Genomic DNA, 26,786 nt, shown 5'->3' on the forward strand with positions numbered 1-26,786 from the left:
GGGTGGGCTGGGTGTTCCTGCTGCCGGGATGAGGGTGCTCAGGGCTTAGTGTTCTCAGTTTCTAAAGTAGTCCTTTCCTGTGTGGTTCACTTGGCAACTAATTACATAGGAATTTTGAACATTCTCCCCATCTTTGTTATCAGTTGTTATTGAAGTCTGGTTTTAGGGCCCCATCCTGCCTAGAGGCTGTGATTCTGCAATGCAGGACCCTCATGGTTCCCAAACCCTCAGCTGGTCTGGAGTGATGACTGGGATGCACAGCCTGGGGTAGATGAGAATCAGGATGTAAGCTAGGGCCCTGCATCCTGGACAGTGTGTCCTACAGCCTATGTCATATGCCTCATACCCCCAACACTGTCATTCCCCCAGGAAAGAGGAGTCCCTGCCAAAGATCGCTACATTAAACGAGCTCCAGATTTGGAGTGTGTTATAGCCTTTCCTTTGACATTTATTCTCATTTTATAAATAAGGCAATTGAGTTTCTCATCTTAAAAGATACCAACACTGCCTTCCAAAGCTGTCTTAAGAGATAGGATGTATTTGACCATCCATTGTAGAGACCCAAACAAACATGAAGTATTATTAGTGTGTCTGAGGGCTAGGTGGCAAATACATGAACTTGGCACACCCTAGAGTGAGCCATTAGTAGACTAGCCTTGAACGAGGATATGATTCAGTGGAGGAGAGCTCACCTAGCATGTCTGAGCCCTGGGTTCCATCTCAGCATCTCGCCTCCCCAAAGCCAAACAGAAAAGCCCCCAGAAAGCCTTGAACACTGATTTCTAGGGAGTGTGACTCAGACCAGGTCAGTTTTGATGGAGAGCAGATTGGCAGCTTAAGGCTATGTGCAAAGGCGGGCCCTAGTATGAGATTGGAATGGACCCTGTGGGTACCAGGAGGCTGAAGGAGGACCTTGAAGGTGTGTGCACGTGCCCCACCTTAGGCACTGGGACTGAGGGAAGGTGTTCAGGCACAGCGGGTGGGGGAGGGGAATGATGTTCAGAATAGCCTGCACTCATGCCTCTCTGTCCCCGTGTCTGTCTCCCTGCAGGTGCACCTCCGCTCTGCCAGGCGTCTCTGTGATCTCTGCTGTGCCAACCGGGGCACCTTCATCAAGGTGGGCCAGCACCTGGGGGCTTTGGACTACCTGCTGCCCGAGGAGTACACCAGCACGTTGAAGGTGCTGCACAGCCAGGCCCCGCAGAGCAGCATGCAGGAGGTCCGCCAGGTCATCCGGGAGGACCTGGGCAAGGAGGTACTCACCCCTTCAGGAGGGCTGGCTCCAGGACAGTATGCTTTTGAAAAGGTCTTGGCACGGTTCTTGCCGCCTGGGCCCAGGGCACTGGGGTCCCACCACTAATGCAAAATCAAATGTCATAGACACTTTCAGTGCTGAGATCAGAGAGGTTGGAAGGAACCTCAGTAAAAAAAAGTTAGTTGAAGTATGACATATTCGTATTGTCTTGGATACAACCTAATGAGTCATGGTCCAGCCTAATAATTTCTGTCAACATCTGAGGGTTTATGGCATTCCCACAACGGTGCTGCGTCCATGCCTCATCTCATTTGCTCCTCATGGCAAACCCACAGTGGGTACTGTTACTAATTCCATTTTGCCAATGAAGGCTGCAGCCTTGGGTAGTAAGGTCAAGGGCACTGTTGGTGCCCTGCTTATATGGTGCCATCCGTAAGCTGTCCATGAGGTCCATGCTTTGGTTTCTCTGGAATATCCCTGGTAGGCACTCATTCAGCCTCTGCTTGATTAACCCGCCGTGGTAGGAAGCTTCCTGTCTTAGGTGCCACCCATGGTGGCCTGTCCTATTGTCAGTCATTTCTGACTGTAGGAAGAGCATCCCTATAAGTGCTAGAGCCTGCCTTCTCCAATCTCAACTCCTCATCTTCATTTGGGGCCCTGGAGTGATAGAGAACAGAGCTAAGGTCCCTCTGTACAGCAGCCTTGGTTACCCTGAGCATTCCTTTCCACTCATGCCATAAACCACAGGGTGTTATTTTGTGCCGAACTGGGCACAGTTGCATGGACCCTCACTGACTTGCTCTGGTCACTGCCTCTGGGGACAGGGAGGGGATGAGCAGCCATCTGCAGGTGGCTGAGCAGTGGGTCAGGTCCAGCTTTTATGTGCTATAATTTGAGGGTACGTCAGAGATCTTTACTGAAGTCCCTTTTGCCCTTACCTGTTATCTGAAATTCTCTTAGAGAATTCTAGGTCTTCTAGAGTTCTCTGAACAAAATCACCTTGAAGTTGAGCCTTTAGCAGCGGATGCCTTTCCTGAGATTAGTTTGTAGCCTTTGATGCTTCCTAGTTGCCCTTAAAATAAAAATGCTTAGCAGGGCTCTCAAGGTGCAGCCCATCCAGTCTCTGCCTCCTCCCTGTTCCATGACTGTAACTCGGTGGGGCAGAGGGCGGTGGAGGGTGGCATTTGTGCTCTGGGGCCTGGGCTGTGGACCTAGCCCCAATTATACCCTGTTGGCACCTCACTATCCTTATCTGTAAAAATGGGGATCACTGTAGCGTGCACCCTCTCGTGTAGCAGTGAGGACTAGAGCGACAGGAATGGGGAGGCTCTGTAGAGCACCCAGCATGCCGCAGTGCTCAGCTAGTGTCGGGTCCTGCTGTAATTGTGGCTATTCCCCTACACTGGTCACTGTGCTGCTTGTCACACTCCGTGCACCCTGAGCCTGTGGTGCCTGTGTTTTGGTCTGTCCTCTGCTTGGAACATCTCTTTACTCCATTCTCTGTATCTGTTGAGTGATTTCAGGACATTGGCACTCTGTTCGTCCATCTAGCACCAGGCCAGGTGCTAGGAGCTGGTTTCCTGGCCAAACTGCAGCTCTTCTGTGAAGTCTTCTCCTTACACAAGTCACATTAGGCTCCACAGAACTTCGCCTCCCCCCAACTAACTCATGCTAGCTGAGGCTTGGGTACTTGAACCTAGGTGTTTCCATCAGATGTCAGAAAATCTTTGGGGATGAAGACCTTAGTGGTTCTTTTATCCTGAATCTGTAGCACCAGAGCGATGCAGTCTAAAGCAGGTACCAGTGTTTGTTTAATGAGTCAATGGATGAATGACAACTTCCTCAGGCTACTCAAGGCAGAGCGGAGAATAGGGGCAGAGGTTGGATGAAGACCAGTTGTTCCATTTTTACTGATCTGCAGGGAACTGGCCCTGACTATCAGGGGCTGGCACCTATTATTGTGGAGCAGGCACCAGCTGCTCAGTGTCAGTCCAAGATGCTGCACTCCTCAATGGTGACCTGGAGAGAGGCCTCATTAGCTGACTCTGTAGAAGCTCGGACCATGCCTAGGATGAGCTTGGAAACCTCCCCCACACTGAGGAACATTTCCTCTGAAGGGAGAGAGATCGAATGAAAGGCAAATAGAATTAGAACTGGGCTCAGGGGGCTCAGGCTGCAAGCTAGGAGGAGCAGGGTTAGGCTGGAGAGGTCCCCAGGCAGAATCTGGTGCCACCTTTGCTTCTCACAAAGACTGTTGGCCTCCAGCTTCCAACAGCATGAGATTCACCCCCAAATTAAAACTAAACAAGTCACTGTAATAACAGTGTGAAGTGGATTATCACTGGCATGTGGCATGGTGGGGGTGGACATGAAAGAGGGGAAGGCAGCAGAAGATTAACCCCTGGAAGTCTCTGGGGAGGGGGTGGGGCCACAGCCGGGGCAGAGTGAGATGAAAAGTGCTAGGGGTTACGGTGGGCCCACCCCGCTGGCTGGAGGATGTTTGGGGTTGGAAGTCATCTCCTGCATCTGGAGGACCTCTTTTCTAGCGCCAAATAGTCCTGAGCGAGGTGGCCATGTGGCTCTTGCCCCCGTTTATCTGGAACCTTCTAAGAAAGGGAGGCTGTCGAGGTCACAGTTCTGAGGGGGCGTCCCTTGCTTTTGGGAAGCTCAGAAACCTCTGGTGTCTTACCACAGCCCCCACAGGCGCACGATCACAGTCTCCCCCATTCCCTCCTGGGAAGATGGTGTTTGTTCCCTGGTGACACACTTTCTAGTCTGTGGGTGGAGGGAGGGGCAAAGGGCTGTGTGGGAAGCAGGGTAGGTGAGTGCGGGGGGTGTGAGGGCGGGGGCAAGTCACTCACTTCGCACTTCCCCCTCCTCCAGCCCCTCCCAGGACACTTCTCAAGAGCAGCTCTCACCCCCAGGTGCCATGCTGGCCGCGGGCCCTTCCGCGGAAGCTGGGCTCCAGCCCTGGTTTCCGGTTGTCTGTCATGCATTGCTGTCCTTCTGGGTCCCGTCCTTGGTTAGGTCCTAGGGTTCCCAAGTTAAAATGCTGCTCAAGTGCTCCTGAGTCTCGGACTGCAGGCAGGGGTGGGTGGCTAGATAGAAGCTCAAGGATGGTGCCCTCTGACCTGACTGTCAGTCTTTGTGCCTCTGGGGACTCTTCTCATTCACAGAGGGTCATTTGTGTCCTCAGACCAGTTCCTGTTCCAGTTAGATGGAGCTGACCCTGAGGTGTGCCCCCTCTCCCCCCTGAGGGAGAGGGATGAAATGGAGGTTCCAGCACTTCTGGACCTCAGACTCCACAGTTATACTTGGTTCCAGATCAGTCCACACCTCTGGACATCAGCTGGCACCAGTAGTGGAGAGCAGAGGACCAGCAAAGGGCACTATCCTTACACAGGGATTGGCTCAGCAGAGAGTATGCTGGGACCACTTGGCTAAGTGAGGGGCAGGAACAAGCAACAGGATGAGACCCAGGGTCTTCTGTTTCCTCAGGAGGTTGGCTCATTTCTGCTGCCTCAGAAGTGACCTGGCTTCTGGACTGGGTTGGGGATAGCCTCTGGTGCTGAGTGCCCTTGAGGTTGTGGAGTGCAGTGCTTGCCTTGGCCAGAAGATGGCGCCTGAGCTTGCGAGTCACCCAGGGGTGTCAGAGACCAGGCCCTTTCCTGCAGAGGGGAGTCCTTGCCGGGTGGGTAAGACTCTAGTTCTTTTTATTCTTGGGTATGGTCCAAAGAACCCAGGCTGACATCTGTCCACTCTGAATGGCACAGGCACAGGTCTAAGCCATGAGGCTGTTGACTCATGCTATGATTTGGATAGTGTCCCTAGAAGATCCGTGTGTTAAGGGCTTGGTCTCAAGGGTGGCACTGTTGGGAGGTGATGACCTCTAGAAGGAGGAGCCTAGTTGGGGGTCCTCAGGTCACTGGGTGCACGCCCCTGAGGGGCCTGTAGGACCTTGGCCCCTTCATAACCTTGAGGAGAGCCATTTTCTCTGCTACGTACTCCCCACCATTGACGTCTGGCACCCCCACCAGAGGGGCTGGAGCCAAACTGCCTTTTGGTTTATTAGCTTTGTGACCATGGGCATGTCAGTTAATCTCTCTGCCCCTCAGTTTCCTTATGTGTAAAATGGGGTAATGATAGGACCTGCCTGTGGGCTTGCTGTGGGGAAGAAAAGAATTAATGCAGGTGGAGCACTTAGAACAGACCTGGCTGTATTAGTCAGCTTTTCATCGCTGTGACCAAAATACCCAACAAGAACAAATTAGAGGAGGAAAAGTTTATTTTGGACTCAAGGTTTCCGAGATTCAGTCCGTGGTCGGTCAGCTCCATTGCTCTGGGTATAAGGTGAGGCAGAACATCATGGTGAAGACTGTGGCCAAGGAGTGCTTTTCAGTTTATGGCAACCTAGGAGCAGAGAGAATAAGCCACCAGGCACAAGATGTAACCCCCAAAGATATGCTCCAGTGACCTGTTTCTTCCAGCCACACCCTACCTGCCTACTGTTACCACCCAGCACCATAACCCTTTCAAACTATTGATCCACCAAATGGATTAATCCACTGATGAGGTTCCAGTTATTGCAGTGGGGTAATGATAGTACCTGCCTGTGGGCTTGCTGTGGGAAAGAAAAGAATTAATGCAGGTGGAGCACTTAAAACAGACCTGGTTGTGTTAGTCTCTGGTTCTGAGTGCCTTCTAGTCATTTCATCTCTGAACATTCCCGTATTGTCTCATACGTGAGCTCTGGGGGACACCTAGTATCCAAACCATAATACTGGCGCAGGTAAGTGGTCAGCAAATGTTAGCATTTTTGTGTTACGCTGGGTGCTTTCTGTGAGCAAGCAGCTTCGGTCCTGGGGGGCTTGTATATGTAGAATCGGGTCTTGAACTGGGTTTTCTGATATTTGGAATGCTTCTCTGCCCCATACGGTATTTTGCTAGAACTCTCCTTTCTCATACTTTTCCTAACCAGTTTCCCGTGTTCCACCCCCAGCCCAGCCCTTCCTCAGTGTTGGAAACGCCCCAGGGGCTGCCTAGGGAGCCTCCTGGGCTTTTGTGTACTTGTACCACCTTGGGGGGCTGCAGTCTCCCAGGGCCTTGCGCGGCATCTCATCTGGGTTAGGGGCTGTGACATTTGTGCCGGGCTGATGTGAGGGACGAGGTGGTGGAGGCAGAGGTCTGGCTGCTACCAGGGAGGAGTCACAGGAGCCACGGGTCCCCAGGGCCTTGGCATTGGTGGCTGTGCCGTATTCAGGATCCTTCCCCAGCCTTTCTCGCCTGCCGGATGGCAGCCAGACTGCTTCCCCTGCAGTGTCCTGGGAGGGCCAGGGGTGTGTGTGTGTGTGTGTGTTGTGGGGGACGGAGGATGAACATGTCCTGGGGTGGTCGAAGGCTGGGCAAGTGGTCAGGCTCTGGGGATCCAGTCTGCTTGTGGGCCCCAGGTTGGCAGAGTACCTGCCCCGCCCTGGGCTGCGGTCATGCGTTCCTTCCTGTCCCCATTTTCTTTGCCGTCTTCTTTCCAGTGCCGTCCCCACTTCTCCCTGTCCTTTTACTTCCTTACAAGTCTGTTTATCAAGTGGGAGATGGATGGATGTGCAGGTTCTGCGCCAGCCCTGGGGGTCCCTGTCCTGTGGTGCTCTGGGTCTGCCGGCCCTGCACCTCACCCCAGGCTGCTTCACTGCCCTGAGCCACCGTGAGGCTCACCTGGAGGGTGTCACTGTCCTTAGATTGGCTTCTCCTGGCCCTGAGCACGGCCCTTTGGTCCAATGTCTAGCTGCTTTGTCTCCCCAGACTGTGCCCCAAAAGGCCACCGAGTGGGTGTTCTGGGAATGGAACATAAGGATCTGGTGGCCCCGGAGCTGAGTACAGGGAGGCCTCTGGGGGCAGGGAGAGCTCCCCCTCCTGCTTGTCCTCAGCCTGCCTTCCCAGCAGATCTCAATAAAAAATGCATTTATATTAAAAACATAATGAAGAATAAAAAACATTCCCTCCCAATAATGCAGAACATCAAAAGGAGATTTTTATCAATTATATGGAGAGATTTTGGCCATAAAATGGTAATTTAAGAGTGGGAGATGGATGGCAGGGAAGCATTGATGTCATCCAGGACGGATGGCCTGCCATTAGTCACCAGGGAAAGGCAAGGGGGCGGCCGCAGTGGCCTGGCATTCTTCCCAACGCCTGGCCCTGGCCCCATCCTGTGGCCATTGCCCGGCCCCAGGCTGCACCCCTGTGCCGCCCCTGAGGTCCCCTCTGGGGACTCCTACTCCAGTCTCTGGGCCACCTTCAGCCCACTGTCCTGCGGTTTCCAGAGGAGTCTTCCTCAGTCAGCCCCGTGGCTCCTGGCTGTGGAATAAATCTCCGCGGTGAGCTGAGCGGGGCTGCCAGCTCCCCTGGCCTCTTGGCCTTTCCTGCCCTTCAGCTAGCTACGGCCCGGCTGCCCACGGGTCCCTCTTTCAATCTCATGTACTCTTGTCTGTCCTTGCTTCTCACTGCCCTCGTTTCCCGCTTTTTACTTGTTGGGACTCTTCCTGTAGCCTGGGGTCTAATCATGCACGCGCACACACAGACACATACACGTGCGTGTGCACACACATACACACTCACTCCCTCATTGTGAACGCTGGCCAGGAGTCAGCCACGGTTCCCAAGGTTGCATATGATTATGAACTCATTTTCATAAGCACTTATTATGAACCTTATTTTATAGATGGGAAACTGAGGTAGAGTTTCCGGTGATGTTTTCCTGTGGGACCTTCTCATGCATCAAGGGTCAGGATGAATGGCTCTTTTGTGTTGCCCTAGACGCTTCCCACTCCTGCCGTAGCTCTTTGCAGTTATTTGATGCTCATGGTTCATCACTTCCCGATCCTGAATCCCCGTGGGGCCTGGCTTGGGCTTGATATGGAGTAGATGTTAGAAAATGTTGTTGAATTGAATTCTAGAAGTTCCTTGAATGCCTCTGTCCTCTGGAAGCCTTTGCTGACCTCTCATGAATCTCTTGGGATCTAGAGGGTGGTCATCTAGCTCAGCCTGGCCATCTGGTCACCTCAGTGATGGCAGGTCTCCTCCCACTTATTTCAGGTTCCCCCAGGGCACTGCCCAGGGCTTGTATACAAGAGGAGCTTAACAATGGATTGCTAGGTGAACCAAGACACTCCCTCTGACACAAGACTTCCTGGCTGAGGCCCAGGGGCATTCAAGGGCCTGCAGTCCGCAGGGTGGTCTCCTGTTGTTCTGTACAGTGCTGTGTGAGGGTCTGCCTGGAGTTCTCTAAACCACCGGCTGAGAGCAAGGCCAGCGTGTGGCTCTAGAAGGAGCAAAGTGACTATTTCTGAGGCAGAATAGCAAACAGATTAAATAAACAGGCTTTGGAGTCAGTGTCTTGCTTAAATCCCAAATGCAAACCATGGCTGTTGTCACCCTGGGTGAATTGGGTGCTCTTTCTGAGCCTTGGTTTCCTCACCATAGACAGGAGTGGTCACAGAACCTTCACTTTAGTAGGGTTGTGCTGAGGACGGAAAGATATAAGCCATCAGAAATGCATCAGGACCTTGGTCTGCACAAAGATTTTCTTTTTTGGATAAGAACTCAAAAGCAAGGCAACAGATAAAAAATAGACAAATCAAATCAAACCAAAAAGCTTCTATACAGCAAAGAAAATGATCAGATTGAAGAGACAACCTGCAGATTGGGAGAAAATATTTGTAGACCTATTCGTCCAACGAGGTATTGATATCCAGGATCTCTAAGGAACTCAGCAGCAAAACAAAAACAACAAACAACAAAACCCCCAATAATTTGATTAAGAAATAGGTAAATTATCTGAATAGATGTTTCTCAAAAGAATACATACAACTGGCCAGTAGGTGTATGAAAAAATTCAACATCACTGATCATCAGGAAAATGCAACTCAAAACCACAGCGAGCTGTCATCTGACCCCAGTTAGAATGGCTGTCATCGAAAGGACAAAAAAAATAACAAAATATGGACAAGGCTCTGGAGAGCAGGGAACAAGTACTGACAAGCACTGTTTTCCATGCTAATATAGGTATGGTCCTCAAAAAACTGGAATTAGGACCACCATATGATTCAACAACCCCACTACTGGGTATTTATCCTCAGGAAGGGAGATCTGCTCACTCACCGTTTATGTAGCACCATTCATAGTAGCCAAGATATGGAGGCCATCTAAGTGCCCGGCACTGGATGAATGGATCAAGAAACTGTGGTACATATACAAAAAGGAATATTATCTGGCAATAAAAAAGAATAAAATTCTGTCATTTGCAGCAACATGGATGGAAATGGAGATCATTGTGTTAAGTGAAATAAGCCAGGCTCAGAAAGACAAGTGCCGTGTGTTCTCACTCAAGTGGAAGCTAAAAAAGCTGATCTCATAGAAGCTGGGAGTAGAAGAGTAGGGGCTGGGAAAAGTATGGGGAGGATGTGAGAGGCAGAGGTTGGTGGGCGGGTTAATGGGTACAAAATTACGGTCAGAAGGAGTAAGTCCTAGTGGTGTTTAGATGTCGGGTTAGTTAACAATAACTTATTATATATTTCAAAAGAGCTGGGACAGGATTTTGAATGATCTCATGCCTAGAGGAGCGATAGATGTTTCAGGTGGGGGATAGACTCATGGCTCTGATTTGAGAAATGATAATAGCAGTGCTTGGACCAAGAGGGCAGCATTCGGAAGTCAGGCTGGCCTTGAAGGGCCTCAAGAAGTTAGCCCTCTCTCCTGGGAACTTGTGGTTTCCCATGGTCTTGGAGGAAACCACGTTTTCCTAATGCCTCCCTCAAGGTAATAGGATTCTGGGGTGTTCTCTGGGGGCAGGAACCTGCTCCATGGTGGGTGAATCCCAGCACCCCCTTTCACACCCCCCAGGCCATAGTGGCTGCTCTGAGAATGACATCTGTGTTTCTTCCCCAGGTAGCTGCCTTGAAACAACAGACACTTATTCTCTCACGGTTCTGGAGGCTGGAAGTCTGAGATGAGGGTGCTGATAGAGCCATGCTCCCTCTCAAGGCTCCAGGGGAGGATCTATCCCAGCCTCTTCCTAACTTCTGGTGACCGATGGCACTCTTTGGAGCGCCTTGGCTTGTAGCCGCATCATTTGAATCTCAGCCTCTTTTGCCACATGACCTTCTTGATAAGGACACTTGTCCTTGGGGTTAGGGCTCACTGACTCCGGTGTGACCACATCTTAACTTGGATAATCACATCTAATGCACTGGCCTTATTTTACATGATGAGGTTCAGGGTAGATGTGGATTTGAGCTGGGGGTAGAGCTGGGCTTTGGGGCATTCTTCCTGGACTCTTGGTCTCTCCTCTCCACCTGTCTCTGCAGGCCATCTTCACACAGTGGTTTCCCTCCAGGTCTGGCCACTGCTGGCTGGCCTTGCCCCCCCAGCTTCATTTGGTAGCGTTACAGAGGGGGACTGTGATTGACAACTGAAGTCAGATGTTGTACTGGGTGACATGGTTCCCCCCACCCCCCATTCATGGTTTCCATATGAGGTGGCAGGGACCCGAGAGGTTGAGTAATGGCCACAGTCCTGGATAAGAAGAAGCAGAACCGGGATTTGAACTCTCATCTCTACCCTCCTGCTGCACAGCTGCTGATCCTGGTCCTGGAGAGGGCTGGTTTTGGGGGACATTAAAGTGGGCCATAAGGTTTTGGGCCTTGTTGTGGTGGGCTTTAGGAAGTCTCCACAGGCCCAGGTCTTCTAAGTACACTCAGGTCAGGTGTGTGTGTGTGTGTGTGTGTGTGTGTGTGTGTGTGTGATCACACAGGCTGATACTGGATGGAGGGAGGGGCCTGTTTGCTCAGCTCGCTATCACCGTGATAAAACACCTGAAGCAAACAACTTAAAGGAGTGATATTCTTCCTTCAACAAGGCCCTGTCTCCGTAAGTTCCCACCACCTCCCAATAAAGCCATCAACTATGAGTCCATCATGGACTAATCCACTGATGAGGTCCCACCCTGAAGATCTCATCCCTTCCCAAAGCCCACCTCTGCTGATGGATGCATTGGACACCAAGCCTCAACACATGAGCTTTGGGGGAATGTTCCAGATGCAAACCACCCGAGGGCCTGATGCAGTTGTGTTAGGTGCAGGCTGATGAGCCTTGGTGCTGTCTCCTGGAGTTGGGCAGGGCTGGTTGTCTCCTCTCACTGTCTGCCTGGACCTCAGAGCCTGGGTGTCCCAGGCTGGGCAGTGGGTCAGGAGGCCACAAGCTTAAAGACAGAAGCCTTGGCTGCTGCCCCTGTGCCCCTGGGCCTGCCAGAAGACTGCAGGGTCCTCGTCTCTTCCTTGGATGGTGCCCACGGCCTCCGGTCCCTCCCCAGGGGAAGGGGATGGGTGTCCTGCAGGCCGCGTGGGGCTGAGTTGTTGGAGTGGTTTCCGAGGGCCTCTCCCTGTGCCCCTGAGCCAGGTGGTCTGTGTTGGCGAAGTCCCGAGGAGAAGGGATGGTGTGGAGGAGCCTTGGGCCTGGCCTGTCTGAAGGTGGACGTAATTGCCAGGAGTGACCGAGCACTCACCATCTGGCAGGTGCTTGTCTGAGTCTGGGTTGTCCTGGAAGCAGACTCCAAGACAGATCAAGTGAATTTAGTGGGACACTCGGGGGCTGCTGACAGGGAAGTGGGGAGGTGGCTCAGGGAGGAGGAGGCAGCTGGTGACCCTGTGTGTTGGACCAGCCGTCACTGTGGGCCAAGGAAGTGTGATCCTGCTGGGTAGCTGGGAAATGGTGCCACTCAGCATTTCTCCCCCATGAGCCAAGAGGAAGCAGGATGTCCATCCACCAGCTTCTAACTGGATCTCACTGATGGCCCCCACTGCTCCTGGGGGCGGCCGACTTCCGAGACGACATGAAGATACAATACTGGGTGGTGCAGGATGGAAGAAGGGGCGGTGGGGTGCAGGCCATGTTGTGCAGGCAGACGTCTTCTACGTCATCCTCACGGTAGCCTCACGAGGGGGAAGTACTGTCACTCTATTCCCATTTCACAGATAGGCAGACAGAGGCCAGAGGGGTCAAGTCACATGCCTAATGTCATTTGGAGAGTCTGAGGCAGAGCCAGGAGCAGAAGCAGAACTGATTTCAGAAGCCAAGCTCCTAACCCCTGCATTCGGTGGCTCTCCCCACGCTTGTCATCATGTCCTGGCAGCTTATGGCTTCTCGCTCATTCCCGACAGGTGGCTGGGCAGGCAGGTGAAGAACATAGCAGGTTAAAAAACCTGAATTTTTATTGTTCTTCTGTCTCAAACATGCCTTAGGTCAAACGCAAGCTCTCATTTAGTTCTGCAACAGCTCAGTGTTCCTTTTCCCAGTATTTCCAGATGTAGAAACTCAGTCTCAGAGATGTTGAGTAACTTTTTGAGGATCACCCAGCAGGGCGATGAAGGGACCAGGAACTGAGCTGGAATGTTGTGCAATTCCAGAGACAAACATGCTATCATTACACCGGCTGCCTTAGGAGGTGACTAAGGAGGAGGAGCGGGGCCAGGTTCAAGGCCACAATGATGGCCTGTGAGACCCGGTCCGCCTCTCAGGACCACACTTCTTCCTCTGATCTCACACTGGACTGCGGGATCTTGCCTCCAGCGCCCCGTTGGTCCTGACCCATGTTACCTCCAGAGCCAGTCAGGGGCTGGCTGAGAGGGCGTCAGGAATGAGGGGTGCAGTGGTTAGGCTCACAGCTGTGGGTGAGAAGGGAGCAGCAGGGGGAGGGGGGCTGCACTCTTGCTCCTTCTCCTGGAAGCGCTGTCCTCTCCTCCTGCTGCCTGTCACCTCGGCCCACTGGCTCTTACCTGGGACAGCAGTGGAGGAAGGTGCAGCCTCCCCCTCTGGCTGATTTATGTTCGCTGTTGAAACAATAATGTTTAATCTGTACAGGGCTAATCAATTTTTCATGCTGCTTATGAATAGGCCAGCTGGGCCTGCTTCTTTATTCATGGCGCTTCAGGACAAACCCAGTTCCCAGGCTACTTCCTTTGGCAATTTATACTGTGGGGGCCCTGCTTCCAGGAGAGCCCCTCGGTGGCCTTGCCTGTGTGTCCTGGAAGAGTGAGTGTGTGTGTGTGTGTGAGAGTGGTGTCTGCATCTCTAACCAGGGTCGGTAGCCCAACCCCAGGTGGAGAACTGCGTGTGAGAACGTGTGTGTTTTTGCATGTGTGTGTGCATGCAGAGGTTGGCTGGCATGGGCCTTGGGCACACTTGGGGGAGCACAGGGTGGAAGGTGAGAAGTTAAGTCCCAAAAGAGGGGAAATGACTTCCTTAAGGTCACCCAACTTCTTGGTGGGGAGTGGGGACCAGCCCTGCCCCCTGTACCATCCCCTCAGGCCTCAGCAGTCTTCTCCCAGCAGGCAAAGGGCCAGAGAGTCACTGGAGGGGACTGTGTGGGCTGCCCAGTTGGCGACCTCACTGCCTTGCTGCCACAGTCCTGCCGTCGCTGAGAGCCGGGGTTTAGGCACATAACATGCTGCTGGCAGCCTGGTGAGAGGGCAGGACAGAGGGCAGCTCTCCCTGGGTTGGGCTGCAGTGTCCAGGTGATCCTGGTGCCCAGCAGGACTGTAGAGGGTGCGCCAGGGCCTTTTGGAGGAGGTGGACGTGAATGTGGTAGAGAGAGGAGCCAGGAGGCTCGGGAGGACCTCCAAGGGGTAGACCCAGGAGATCACCTTGGGGCGTGTCCTCTCAGGAAAGTGTCTGAACCCAGGGTGAAAAGAGGGAGGACTGTATCTCCCAGGCCTTGGGTGGGGACAAGTGCTGGGCTGTGTGACTTGGGCCCCCATGGACAGGCCACAGGGTGTGGGACTCTCTGGCTGTTTTCCCAGCCAGGCTTCCTCTCTCACATATTCACCATGGGCTCTGCAGGTGCCTGTGAACATTGTGTCGTGTGGCCTTGGGTTATGTGGGCGGCCAGGCAGCCAGGAGGGGACTCAGGATCTGCTTGTGGGGCATGAACAGCTGTTCAGTGAGTAGCCAGAAAAAAATAAAGCTTTAATAACTCTCGCATAAATGTCACAAGAGAAATACAGAATGCTGGGGGCGATGGGGTAGGGCAGCCTTTCTGAGGAAGCGGTGAGGAGTCTGGAGCATGGTAGAGGGATGGGAGCGTGGGACAGAGAGAATGGAGAATGCACGGGTCTTGGGGTAGGAAAGGCCTGACCCGGGACAGGAAGGGGGTGCAGTGCAGGGCGGAGGCCGGGAGGGGAGCTGGGCACGCTAAGGAAGTCTGAGGTTGGCAACCATGGATGGGCTCTGCAGAGGGGCGCAGTGCCATCTGCAGTGGCTGGCTGGGGAGGTGGGGGGACACGGGTAGAGCTCATACAAGACCAGTGGAGTGGCTTCCATTGTCATTCAGGCAAGAGGTGATGGTGGTTGGCCCAGGGCTGGGGCTGGGACAGGAGTGGGTGGGTGGATTTTGGAGAGTGAACAGCGGGATTCAAGGAGGCATTCAGTGGGGGTGCTGAGGGACAGGGAGGTGCCGTGATTGACACCCAGGGTTCTGGCATGCACAGCGGGGTCCTCAGCACCACCCACTAACTGAAGGGGACGGTGGGGATGTTGGCAGGTCATCCTGCTGGCAGTTGGGGAAGGGCTCTTCTGCAGTGCTGGGGCTTGCATAGTTGCCCCTGCCCAGAGCGGAAGGGGGAAGGGTGGTCAGAGAAGGCCAGCAGGTGTGTGCAGGACTGAGCACTGAGAGGCCAAGGGCCTAATGTCCCCAGATTCCAGATGTTAGATTTAAAGAGACAGCAGCATGTGGTGGAGCGAGGGCCTTGAGCTGTGTTTCCCTGTAGCCAGGTGTGTGGAAAGCCAGGCGGTCACTGCGACAGCCGCAGCTCCTGCCAGCCGGCTCCAGAGTCATCATGTAACAAGTCTCTTTGGGCCCTGCAGCCCCCCCCCTTGGGGGCCTGTGAAGGAGCACTGGTGATTCCATGCAAAGCTGCAGAGGAAGTGGACTCCTTGGAAAGGGAGGCCAGGAACATTGAGCCAGGCAGGTTTCAGCCCTTGGCCTGGGACTGGGAAGGAAGTGTCCTCGCAGCAGCCCGGGAGCAGAGGGAGCAGAAGACCTCGCACCCTAAGAGGGGAAACGGACTGGTCCTTGGTGTTGTCACCTGCCGTGATAGACAAGGACCCTGTGAAGTACCCCCTCCTGGTCCCACATTTGGGGGCTCATGTTTGGTCTGTGTTCCCCTCACCCTGTGCCCAGACTGTCCTACCCTTGCCCTGGGAAATATGGCCAGAGGCTAAAAATGGACTTCTCCTTAGGGTGCAGGCTCAGGGTCAGGGGTCAGCAGATGGCCTGTAAAGGGCCTGTCTAAGATCCTTATTGCTGCTGTGACAAATGGCTACCGATTTAGTGGCTTCAATCAACACATATTTATTATGTTACCGTTCTGCAGGTCGGAAGTCTTCAAGATAAGGTGTTGGCCGGACGGCATCACTCTGGGGTCCCTAGGGTTGAACCTTCCTGCCGTTTCCAACTTCTAGAGGCCACCTGTTCCTTGGCTCCTGGCCCCTTCCTCCAATCCCGTCCCGCAGTGTACCACCTTCAGATCTCCACCCCAGCCTCTCACCTCTGCTAAGATCTCTGGTTCTAGCCCCCTGCCTCCCTCTTAGAAGGACCTGTGATTACATTGGCCCAGCTGGGTGATCCAGGCTGCTTCCCCGTCTCAGCGTCCTTAAACTTTATCACACCTGCAAGGTCTCTTTTGCCATGTAAGGGAACGTTCAGAGGAATTGGGGATCCAGACACAGAGTTCTTTGGGCCATTTTCTAACAGGGCCAGTTAGTAGATATTTCAGGTTTTGCAGGTCATATAATGGCCCATCGCAACTGCTCCATTCCACCTTGGTTCAAGAGCAGTGTGGACCGTGTGTCAGGGGGTGGGAATGCTGTATCCCAGTGACCGCTCGCTCTGAGTCCGACAGGGTGGCTCATCTGAGCTGGTGTTCTTAACCACTGCTCTGCTTTGCCGGGGTCACCAGTAGTGTGCGTTCTTGTCTTCCCAGTAGGTCTGTGGCATCTGGGTTTACCTTCCTTTAAAATCCCTGGGCACCGCTGTCATATGCAAAGTGAATCCAGGAGACTTCTTCATGAGTGAAACGTGCCCAGGGCTTTGGTTCTGCGACTCTCTTACCTTGGCTCTGGGGCGTGGAGCATATCTTAGGCTCGTTTGCCGTGTGGCTCTGGCCACTTCTGAAAGCCACAGAAGCCTGTTCTGACAGCAGAGAGAGCTGCCATCGGCAAAGGATGCTGTGCTTCATTTCCTCTGTCCCTCTGGGTTTGGGCGGAGGGACATCTGAAGGTAGCTGGAAGGCCTCTGGGGTTTTGTGGAGAGTGAACCAGCTGGGTTTTGGAATTCACAGCCCCCACAGAAATGAGCAGGAGCCTTGGTGGCCACATGGTCCCCAGGGGGCAGGGGCTGGAGAGGAGGACCCTTCCCAGGGAAGGCGGAGAGCCAGGTCTGGCTGCATCTGGATTGGAGCTGCCTGGCTCCCGCCTTCACTGTTCCTCGTCCCCCTGATTCGTGGCTCCCTCATCCTGCCCCGCTGCCTGGAAGGCTCCCTTCTTCAGCTGGCTCCCGACTCCTCGGCTCTCACCAGCTTCTCAGAGGAGCCTCCCCGCCTGGGTTCAGTCCCTGAACGCGGGTACAGTGCTGGCTCCTCTGTAAGGCTCTTCACCTGAAGAGCTGTAAGGCTCTTCACCTGTGATTGCTTGATTGATTCCTGTCTGTCCCCCTTCACTTCAAGTCCCAGGAGTGGATCCAGAGGGTGGGGGCTGCGCCCAGTTTGGACTCCCTCCCGTGGAGTCCCCGGTGCCGAGCACAGGGCCCTGCACGTGTGTCACTCAGCAAATGCTTGTTGGGCCAGTCAACAGATGTGGCTTAGCCGGTGTGTTCTCTAGGAAGGGGGAGCAGTGACATCTCCTCTAGCCAACCTCAGGAGAGGGGTGAGAGTCCCTCAGAGTGCTGTGAGGCACCAGCACTATGCAGATGTGAGGCACGGCCTGGGGCTGGACATCGTCCCTGAGGAGCAGAGGTGTCCCACATTCCCAGTACCGCCCATCTCTGATTCAGGGAGCGGTGGGGAGTCCATACGTGGGTGGGCTTATGCTGGTGGGTGGGGAGCTCAGCTTCCTGCTCCTGGTCTGGGTCCTGTGATGGGGTGAGAGCCATCAGCCTTCCTGAGCACTCTGAGCTCCAAGGAGGACTCGTTGCCTTGTACTCTGATCATCAGGGGACACCTGCCCAGCCTGGGCCCTGACTGAGGGGTCCCTGGCTTCGTGCTCCTCTTTCCAGGATCTCTGGTCTCTTTTACCCCAGAGATCTCTGTCACAGGCAGGGACATAAACACGTCACCCTGTGAGGCTGTAGGAGTTATTAAGATAGGGAACGTTGAAAGATTAGATTTATGACAGGCAACGGTGGATTATGAAGGATAATTTATCAAATGTCAGTGCCTGCAGCCTACAATTTACAGAAGGTTTGCTTAAGCTGAGATCGGCTTGGACTGCCCCCTCCCCCACCACTAATGAATGACAGTTCTAATGGATGGCTTCCCATGCTGGCCAGCCACACTGGGTGTTTATCTGCTTTTTATTAATCATTATTTATCATAACGTTTCCCTAGAATCCCTCCACCCACAGCTGTCATGGAGCCCCGTGCCAAGCAGGCCCCTTTGGTGGCCTTGAAGGAACCGTAGCTGCTTCTGGGAGGGATTTCAGCTACCCTGGGTCAGCGAGAAGGCCCGAGGTCCTCTCTCCATGTGGAGGACAGGGAGAATCTAACCTTAGCTCCATTCCCCTGTTAGAAATGCCGAGCACCAAGTATCTGTTCGGTGTGCCAAACGCAATGCTGAGCACACCCAGAAGTCTCTAGCCAAGGTGGGGGGGATAGAGCAGATACGAATGGAGTTGAGGGGGCAGCTGTGGTCACTGTTCTTAAGGAGGAGCCATGAGCCTCCAGCAGGTATCCCGGAGGCTCCTCTGAGGAGGCAGCAGTAGAGCTGGGGTTTAAAGGACAGGTGGGGGGAGGGGAGCCTTCCAGGCAGAGGGGACAGAACCTGCAAAGGCCCTGCCGTGGGTGGGTTGGGAGAGAGTGCCCTGGTGGCTGAAAGGGGCCCTCTGGGTGGGACAGAGGAAGGACATGGGCAGGAGAGGTAGGCAGGGCTAGACCCCATGGGTCACGTCGAGGATCTTGGCCCTGGTGAAGTAGTTTAGGCCGACAGAAGTGACACCGTCAGCTTATGTTTGGAAAGCTCCAGGAGCTGCCTGGGGAGATGGCTGGGGGTCAGGAGTGCAGGTGGTGGGCCGGCTAGGAGGCCACTGTCGTCTCAGGGCAGATGGGATGGTGTTTGCTCTCACTGACGGAGCAGGACTGAGGCTGGCATCGCCTGCTCTGCCCAGCGCCTGTTCATCACACCCCTCTGCCCTCTTCGCTGGCAGCATCGGATGAGGCACCCACGGCTCTTCTGCGGTTATTGGGGGTCTGGAATGAGTGCTCTTGTAGACCCCCTGTATGTGTGGTTTATGAAGCGACCCTTGGAGGTTAATATTAAAATGACCATTTTATAGATGAGGAAACTGAGGTACCGAGGGCTTAGGTGACTTGCCTAAGTGGGTGCCCCTCGGAGCCAGGCCTGAGCCTGAGCTGTCTGACTGGGGCTTACCTCGGGTCTGCATGCTTCGCTGCCCGCAGGCCTGGAAGCTCAGTGGCTACTGTGCACCTCCAGGGAGCAGCTCACAGGCCCCCTGGGGTGTGTTTGCTCCTGGCTTCTCTTCCAGTCAGCTGCTGGTCACCATCTCGTGGGCGGACAGAAGCTGGGTCTGACCTGTGATGCCCTTGGCAGAGCGCTGTGCCGGCCTCTTTCCAGGAACTGGGGAACATTCTCATAATTTCCAGGGTGGGCTCAGGTTCTGCCACTGGCCTTTCACTTCTTCCCAGCTCAGCCGTTGCCGTAGCTGATGGTTCTGCAGAACTGACTGTGTGATCCCCAGCACCCCAGAAAGAACACACGCTCCGTGGAAGCCAGGGTCTCCGTGTCCTCAAGCTGTTATTATTTTTATTATAATAAATTGCTCTGAGTGGGAAGCCGAGGCGGGGGCATTCCCACCTTGAGGCAGGGCAGCTGTGAAGCGGAGGGGAAGAGAGGGGCCTCCTGCCTCCTTCTCTGATGGCCAGTGTCTGTGTGGGCACCGTGAGGTCCCCTCTTTGGACCTAGTGCATGTTATTTTTAGGGTTGGGTAAAGCAGCAGTGGGCAGGGGACCCTCTGTCCAGCAGGCTCTGCTAAAGGGCCAGAATGTTCTTCTGCGAGGCTGAGATGTGTGCCCTGCTGAGGTCTCACGGCCAGAGGCTCAGTGTTGTTGGCCCGCCTACCAAACATGGTGTCTGCCGCACAGCAGGCCTGTGGCAGGTAGGTATTTGTTGACTGATTGGCTTAGGCTAAGGAATGGCAGATGGGTTTCATTTCATGAATTAACTCTGGTCCACTGGTAGTGGCTGCCTGGGGCACTTTGAGAGAGACTGTGAGGCATCACCTGCGTTCAGCAGGAGTGGATGCGGTGATGGATCAGTGATGTCTGGATGGGTGTGCCTGGGATGTGTGACTTTGCTATTGCTGTGTAACAAATTACCCTCATACTTAGTGGCTGGAGACAACAGACGTTTGTTATCTTATAGTTTTGTGGGTCAGGAATTGGGGAGTGGTGCATTGATGGTTCTGGCTCAGTGTGTTAGGATTCTCCAGAGAGACAGAACCAATAGGATAGTTGCAGATACGAGAGAGAGAGAGAGAGAGAGAGAGAGAGAGAGAGAGAGAGAGAAAGAGAGAGAGAAGTTTTTAGAGGAATTGGCTCCCGGGGTCACGGAGGCTGAGAGCTCCCATGACGGGCATCTGCAGGCTGGTGACCCTGAGGTTTCCTGCAGCAGGTCTCAGCCCATGTCTAAGACCTCAGAGCCGGGGAAGCTGGCTATGACCGAAGATTTGAGAACCCTGGGGCCTGCTGGGGTTGTCCTGGAGTCTCAAGGCTAGAGATCCTGGAGTTCTGACATCCGGGGGACAGGAGGGGAGTGTCCTGATTCCAGGAGGGAGGGAGAGGGGAGGGGAGAATCCTTTTCTATATCTGGGCCCCCAGCCAAGTGGGTGGTGCCCTCCCGCAGACAGGGCACCTCTTCCTCACAGCCCTCCACTGCAGGCCCAGCTCCTCGGGACCCACCCTCACAGGTCCACCCAGGGGAAGGCTCTTCCCATTCTCTTAATCCAGTCAGGTTGACGCCTAACACTGACCACCACACCCGTGGTCCAGGAGGCTGAGTCAAGGTGTTGGCCAGGGCCGGTCGTACGGGGGCCTGTCTGGGGATGGAGGGTTGGTGGGAAGCCTTGGTGTTTCACCGCACCGAAAGACCTCTCCGCAGGCCACTTGAGTGTCCCCATGACATGGCAACTTGTTTCTTCCAGAGTGAAAAACAGAGTGGGTGGGGAGGAGGACACGGTGGTGCCCTTTATAAACTGGTCTTGGAGGTCGTACGCTGTTCCTTCCTCCATGTGCTGGTTGTTATGGGTGGGCCATTAACTCCAGTTCAATCCAGTTCTCAAAGGGAGGAGTCTTTATAAACTTTCCATCCAATTATCAAGAACATAAGCAACAATAAATATTGGCGAGGATGTGGGGAAAAATGTCCACTCATACATTGCTGGTGGGACTGCAAATTGGTGCAGCCACTCTGGAAAGCAGTATGGAGATGCCTCAGACAACTTGGAATGGAACCACCATTTGACCCAGTTACCCCACTGCTCAGTTTTTACCCAATGGACTTAAAATCAGCATACTACGCTGATGCAGCCACATCAATGTTTATAGTAGCTCAACTCACAATAGCTAAACTATGGAACCAACCTAGGTGCCCTTCAAGAGATGAATGGATAGAGAAAATGTGGTATATATACACAATGGAATATTACTCAGCCCATAAAGAAGAATGAAATGATGTCACTTGCTGGCAAATGGATGGAACTGGAGAATATCATGCTAAACGAAATAAGCCAATCCCCCAAAACCAAAGGCTGAATATAAGCAAAGGCTGAATCTGATATGCATATGCTAATTCACAAGAAGTGGGGGTGCTAGGGAAGAATAGAGGTACTTTGGATTAGACAGGGGAGTGAAGGAGGAGAGAAGGTATGGAGGTAGGAAGGGTAATAATATCCAATTCATTCTACCATCCTATGTGCATATATGATTACACGACCTGTGTAACTCTGCGTCCTGTACAACCAGAAAGATGAGAGATTATACCCCATTTATGTGTGATGTGTCAAAATGCATTCTACTTTCATGTATAATAAATTAGAACAAATTAAATAAAGTAAAAACTTGCCATCATATTTTACAACCACCAGGGGGAGTGGGAGTGCCTATGCCCCCTGTTCCCTGTCACTGTCTGGGGTCATCTTAGGAATGACCCTGAAGGGGTGGGCTACAGACCAGCCGTGTTTAAGGGTGGGACCAAGGACAGCAATCGCAGCAACAGGGCCATGAGCTGGGTGCATGATTATGGGATGGAGGGTTCCTGGGGTGGGTAATTGGTACCCAGGGGAGGGGATGAGAGGTGGCGGTGGGTTTGCTGTCCAAGGCAGGCATGGGCATTTCGCAGGGTGCTCTCTGGCTGGAGCCATTCTGAGGGCCTCAGGTGGGGGGTGGGGATGTGGTGTGGGGTTTGCTGGGCCACTCCATTAGTGCAGAAGGAGGCTTGTCTTTCCCTATTGTGCTGCCATGGAAGGGATGGCACCCAGCCAGACCTGGGGTGGGCCAGCTCCAGGCTTTGAGAGCCGGGTGCTGTTTGCCGCTGATGCCATGGTAACCTGCCCCGAGCTGGTCTGCCTCAGGCGCCCTGGGCGGTCTCCCCAGCTCTTAGGTGGGAACTGCCTGGCCTTGGAACCAGGCCGGCACTTGTCTGCCTGGAGGCAGGTCTGTCTTCTCTAGAACTGTGCAGTTCAGGGTTTGGGAGATGCATTATCAATAGGACGATGACATTTCTGAAGCCAAAATAGGTCTGATGTGATGAGAAGGGGGACAGCAGGATGGGATATTTGAAATTGGGCCTTTTTGGAAAGTTCAGGGGACCCTCCCTGCATGACTGATGAACTGATGGCCAGAAGGGGGTCCAAGGCTGAGACACTGCAAGCACAAGTCCCCAAGCAGTCATAGTGTGACTTCAAGGAATCCCGTCCTCTTGTCACCTTCTTTTGGGTCTCATGAGTACCCTGACCCGTGCTTAGCTGCTCAGTGTGGCAGTTTGGAAACATTGCCTATAACCTGGCTTTGTGGAAATTGACATGGCTGATTTTGCAGAGAATCTCTCACTTGGCCCTATGACTTGGGAATAATGTCATTTGTTCTTTAGATTCAGGGACCCCAGCAGAAGGCAGAATACTGAAGAACTAAGGGACCATGGTCTGCCAAGATCCCAGGGGTGAACACATTTTTGTCTTGCCCCCCTGATGTTTTTCTCCTCATAAAAAGACTTTCCCCTTACACACACACACACACACACACACACACACACACCCCAAATCCTAAACCCCCAACCCTACAAATCTAGAGAAACTTTTTTTTTCCCGATAATTTTTTTCTTTTCCAGACAAGAGCATTGATATATTTGAATCCTGGGCCGACAGTAATTAAAAAGCACATAACTAGTCATTTTAAAACGCAGTTGTTTTCCTTAATTGATTTTTGCCTCCAGACCCAGAGAGAGCAAAAGGAACGGGGATTGGGGGGCCGGCAGAAAGCCTTAGGAAGGGAGTCAAGTTTCTGTGAGTGACTGGAGGCAGCCGAGGGCCCTGCTTGAATCTAATTGCTGCAAATGCCGCCGTTCGTGCCTGCTAATGGTTTTCTGGTGAAAGGGCTGAGGACGAGGCAAATCCTGATTGGAGGGTGGTGGCATTTGTTTCAGCTGCAGGGTGGTGGAGGGGGGTGTAATTCTGCTTTTGGGACAGGGTCTATTTTTCCTTACTATCTATCAGCATAAAGTACTTCCACTGAACACTTGGAATCAAGGTTCCATTTAGAGATACTTTATTCATATTTAATTACAGGCTGCAGCACCGATCTTTAATTACCTTTTTTATAAGCCAGCTAAGAACATCCACTAGCAATCAATTATTGTGTGTGTGCTTGCGTGAGCACAGGGGGGTGTGGGCCTGGGACTTGTATCCAGCCAGAAAGGAAAGGGATGGCTGTGAGGGTCACCGGGAGGATGAGGGGTGGGCGATCTGCCTGAGGTTTCCTGTGCCCAGAGTGGGGTGCATCCTATTTCCCACGCCTCTCTTCACTTCCACGGCTAAAATGGGGAAGGTGGGCAAATCCCGAGAGCTTTACAGTGCTGAGTTGGCAGCGGGGCTTGCACGGTATCTTGGGGTCCCCTTGGTCAGGAAATTGTGGAAGGCCCCTTTCTGTCCCTGGGGGACACCGCAGACCTGGTTTTTCTCCACCTGGAGATTAGGATCTGCTTGTCTCAGCCCTTTCCTTCTTTTGCTTCCCTGTGGGGTGCTCTTGGCAGCTGCTGTAGTCACACAGCCCCAGGGATGCCATGTCACTCTTTGGTTGCAATGACTCTGCAATGTCCCTGCAATGACACCAGATTGAAGACTGGTTGTCCTTCTCAGACAGTAAACAGGTGTTTCTTGACCAGGCCAAAGCTTGGGGTGGCCATCCCAGGTCTCTTTGCTGCAGGAAGATTGGGCCATTCTAGCTGCCTTGGTAGGGGAGTGGGGTGGTGGGAGAGGGTGAGGGTCAGAGGTCACATTCTGCCTCAGAAATCCTCTCCTTGGTGTTCCTCCAGAGGGGACCAGAGGTACTGGTGTTGCTCTCGTTGTGTAAGGTCTGGCAGCATCGCTGATAAAAAGGCATCCTATCTTCCCTTCTATTCCTGGGTCCCTGTCCCAGTAAGAGATGGGGAAGGGATGGAACTGGTACTTGTTGAATCCCTTGGGGGAGCCAGCCCTCCCCTCCCCCGCCGCCCCCATGCCCTTCTCTCTATTTGTCCTAGCTGGGGTCTAAGAGCACAATGCTTTAGCCAGATTCCTTTCAGTTATGTGTGACACAAAACTCAAACTGACTTAGCAAAATTTCAAAAATTATCAGGTAGGTACTTAGGCATGGTGCGATCAAGGGGCTCCAACACTGTAGCCAAGATTTATTCCTTTACCTCTTGTCTTTACTTCCTTTATTGTTGCTGCTGTGTGATCCTTATCATGCCAGGTTTATAATTTTCTGTTCAAATTCAACAGAAAGAATTTCTTCTCTCATAGTTAAAATAAAATGCAGAAAAATTGAGTCTCGTTGGACCAGTTGGGTCACATGTCCATCTCTGAACCAAGCAGGGTGGCCAGGGGCACTCAGGGTTCTGATCACCAGGCCCAGGGTTTTACCCTCATGGAGATCCACCTAGGTAATCCCCACATATGATGTGTGCTTTCACTATTTTGGTAATAGTGAAAAATTACCCATTTGTGGTGTTTGGATTAGTAGGAGCAGGGAGGTCTAAAGGAGGTCAGTCCTCCAGTGGAGAGAATAGTGAATTTAGTCATCTAAAAGCATCTGCTTGACATTGACAAGTTGCAGCCCGGTTCTAGGTGCAAGGAATTAGCAGTGAACAGAAGAGATAAAACTCCCAGCTCACTTGGAGCTGATGTCCTCTTGTGTTTTGGGGGAAGATGGTCCTGGTGTTCTCCCGACTTGAGCCAGGGGCAGGATCAAGGGTCCTTGTGCTGTCACACCCAGGGGGAGTGGGTGGATACATGGAAGATTCTTGCCCTTGAGGAGTCTGGAACTTGTAAGGGAGGAGAAAGAAGAGCGTGTTGTTGGGGTTGCAGGGAGAACTAGGTTCTGGGAGGGGGAGAAACAAAGATCCCCCGAGGAAGAAGGGGGACGGGGAAGCCAATCCCAAGACACACAGGTGCCTCCCAAGTCACCTGGGCCGTTGGCCTCTGTGGAGCGGCTGTAAATGGAATGAAGTCCATTGGGAGCTGAAGGGGTGGGGACGGGGCAGGCAGGAGGATTGGCAGAGGGTGATATAGCCCAGCAAACTGAATGGGCGGTGGCTGTGGGTCATGTGACTTCTGAAAACCCAGGAGAGGTGAGGGGCAGCACTGAGGATAGGACAGAGTGACTTCTGCAGAAGTGGGGACAAAGGGAAGAAGGGGTCGGGGGCAGAGGCCTCAGTGCATAGGAGCCTGGGAGGTGGGGGCGGGAGAGAGGCGTGTGAATACTTCCAGGTACATACCCATGCATATGTGCAAATACCTGGCCACCTGGGAATCCGCGGGCTCTGCAGAGGCTTAAAGAAATGGAGAAGGTTCGAATTTCAACCTTAGCAGTCTTGAAAAGGTGTTTGGGGCCTCCTTTCCACATCTGGACCATGTAGTTGTGACCACTCCAGCCCGAAAGAAACTCCCCTCCAGGAAAATTGGTGTGGCATTTTTTAAGAGAGAAGGAAGGAGGGAGGAGGGAGAAGATGGAAAGAGTAAGGAGCGTGTTTTCCACCTCAGAGAGAGAAACAGGCACAGGGGGACAGGGGCTCTGCCCACAGCTTTCTTTGAGTGGGGCTTCTTGTGACTCCGGCTGGCAGCCCCGGGATCTCTGCCAGGGTGGCTGGGCCTGGAGTGGCCTCAGGAACCCATGCCAGGGCAGCTGCTCAGGCAGGAACGAGAGGTGGCTGTGGGTTTGCGGCCTCCCACCCGGGGCTCTCGAGCTCTCCTGGTGGGTGGAGTGGGGTCATCTTTCATCCAACCCTGTCTGGGGCTGCTGTGGGCCCCAGGCCTGTGAACTTTTAATTTGGGTGTGTGAGAGCCCCAGAGGCACCAGGGTGGATGATGAACATTCCAGACAGCCCGACTGGGTCTTTGAGGGAGGTGGCTGGGGCCAGGGCACCTGTGTGAGGATGGGCCCTGCAGGGGTGTCCTCTGCCCACTCCCTCCATGTGCCTGGTGTGATGCTTCACCGTAGCACAGGGCATGGCCAAGACCTGATAAAACAGGAAGTCGGCTGTGGGACCTCGGGCAGCTCTGTTCCTGTCTTACGGAATTGTGCACCATCCTCTCAACTACCCTGTCCTCTCTCCACTCCTGCCAGATCCAAGATTTGTTCCTGAGCTTCGATGACACCCCACTGGGAGCAGCATCCCTGGCCCAGGTCCACAAGGCAGTGCTGCGTGATGGGCGGACAGTGGCTGTGAAGGTCCAGCATCCGAAGGTCCAGGCTCAGAGCTCGAAGGACATTCTTCTGATGGAGGTGGGTGCCCCTCTTCTTCCTTTGTCCTTTGTCCAAGTAGCCTTGGTGGCACTAGCTCAGGGTGTGTGACCCTTTGACCAGCAGAGGGGGAGAGGAGAGCTGAGACTACAGTGGTGTCATGATAACTCGTGACCCTGCCCGATGGCCGGGATGGTCAGTTCTTGATTTGCCTCTGGGAATCCTCAGAACCTACTGGGCAGCTACTTTGGCCAAGAGGG

The 26,786-nt window shown here is 53.4% G+C and overlaps 1 protein-coding gene across 3 annotated transcripts in view; it reads left to right on the top strand.

Annotated features, from left to right (window-relative positions):
- The window catches only part of Adck1 (aarF domain containing kinase 1), a 113,287-nt gene that overhangs the window by 48,020 nt on the left and 38,481 nt on the right, over positions 1 to 26,786 (top strand). For all 3 annotated transcript variants that reach the window (XM_015494450.2, XM_048799075.1, XM_048799076.1), the window contains 2 exons: positions 1,052 to 1,255; positions 26,410 to 26,568. In XM_015494450.2, the coding sequence (XP_015349936.1) occupies positions 1,052 to 1,255; positions 26,410 to 26,568 (363 nt within the window). The remainder of the gene's footprint in view (positions 1 to 1,051; positions 1,256 to 26,409; positions 26,569 to 26,786) is intronic.

The sequence above is a fragment of the Marmota marmota genome, unplaced genomic scaffold (assembly GCF_001458135.2).
Source record: "Marmota marmota marmota unplaced genomic scaffold, marMar, whole genome shotgun sequence".
Lineage (NCBI taxonomy): Eukaryota > Metazoa > Chordata > Mammalia > Rodentia > Sciuridae > Marmota > Marmota marmota.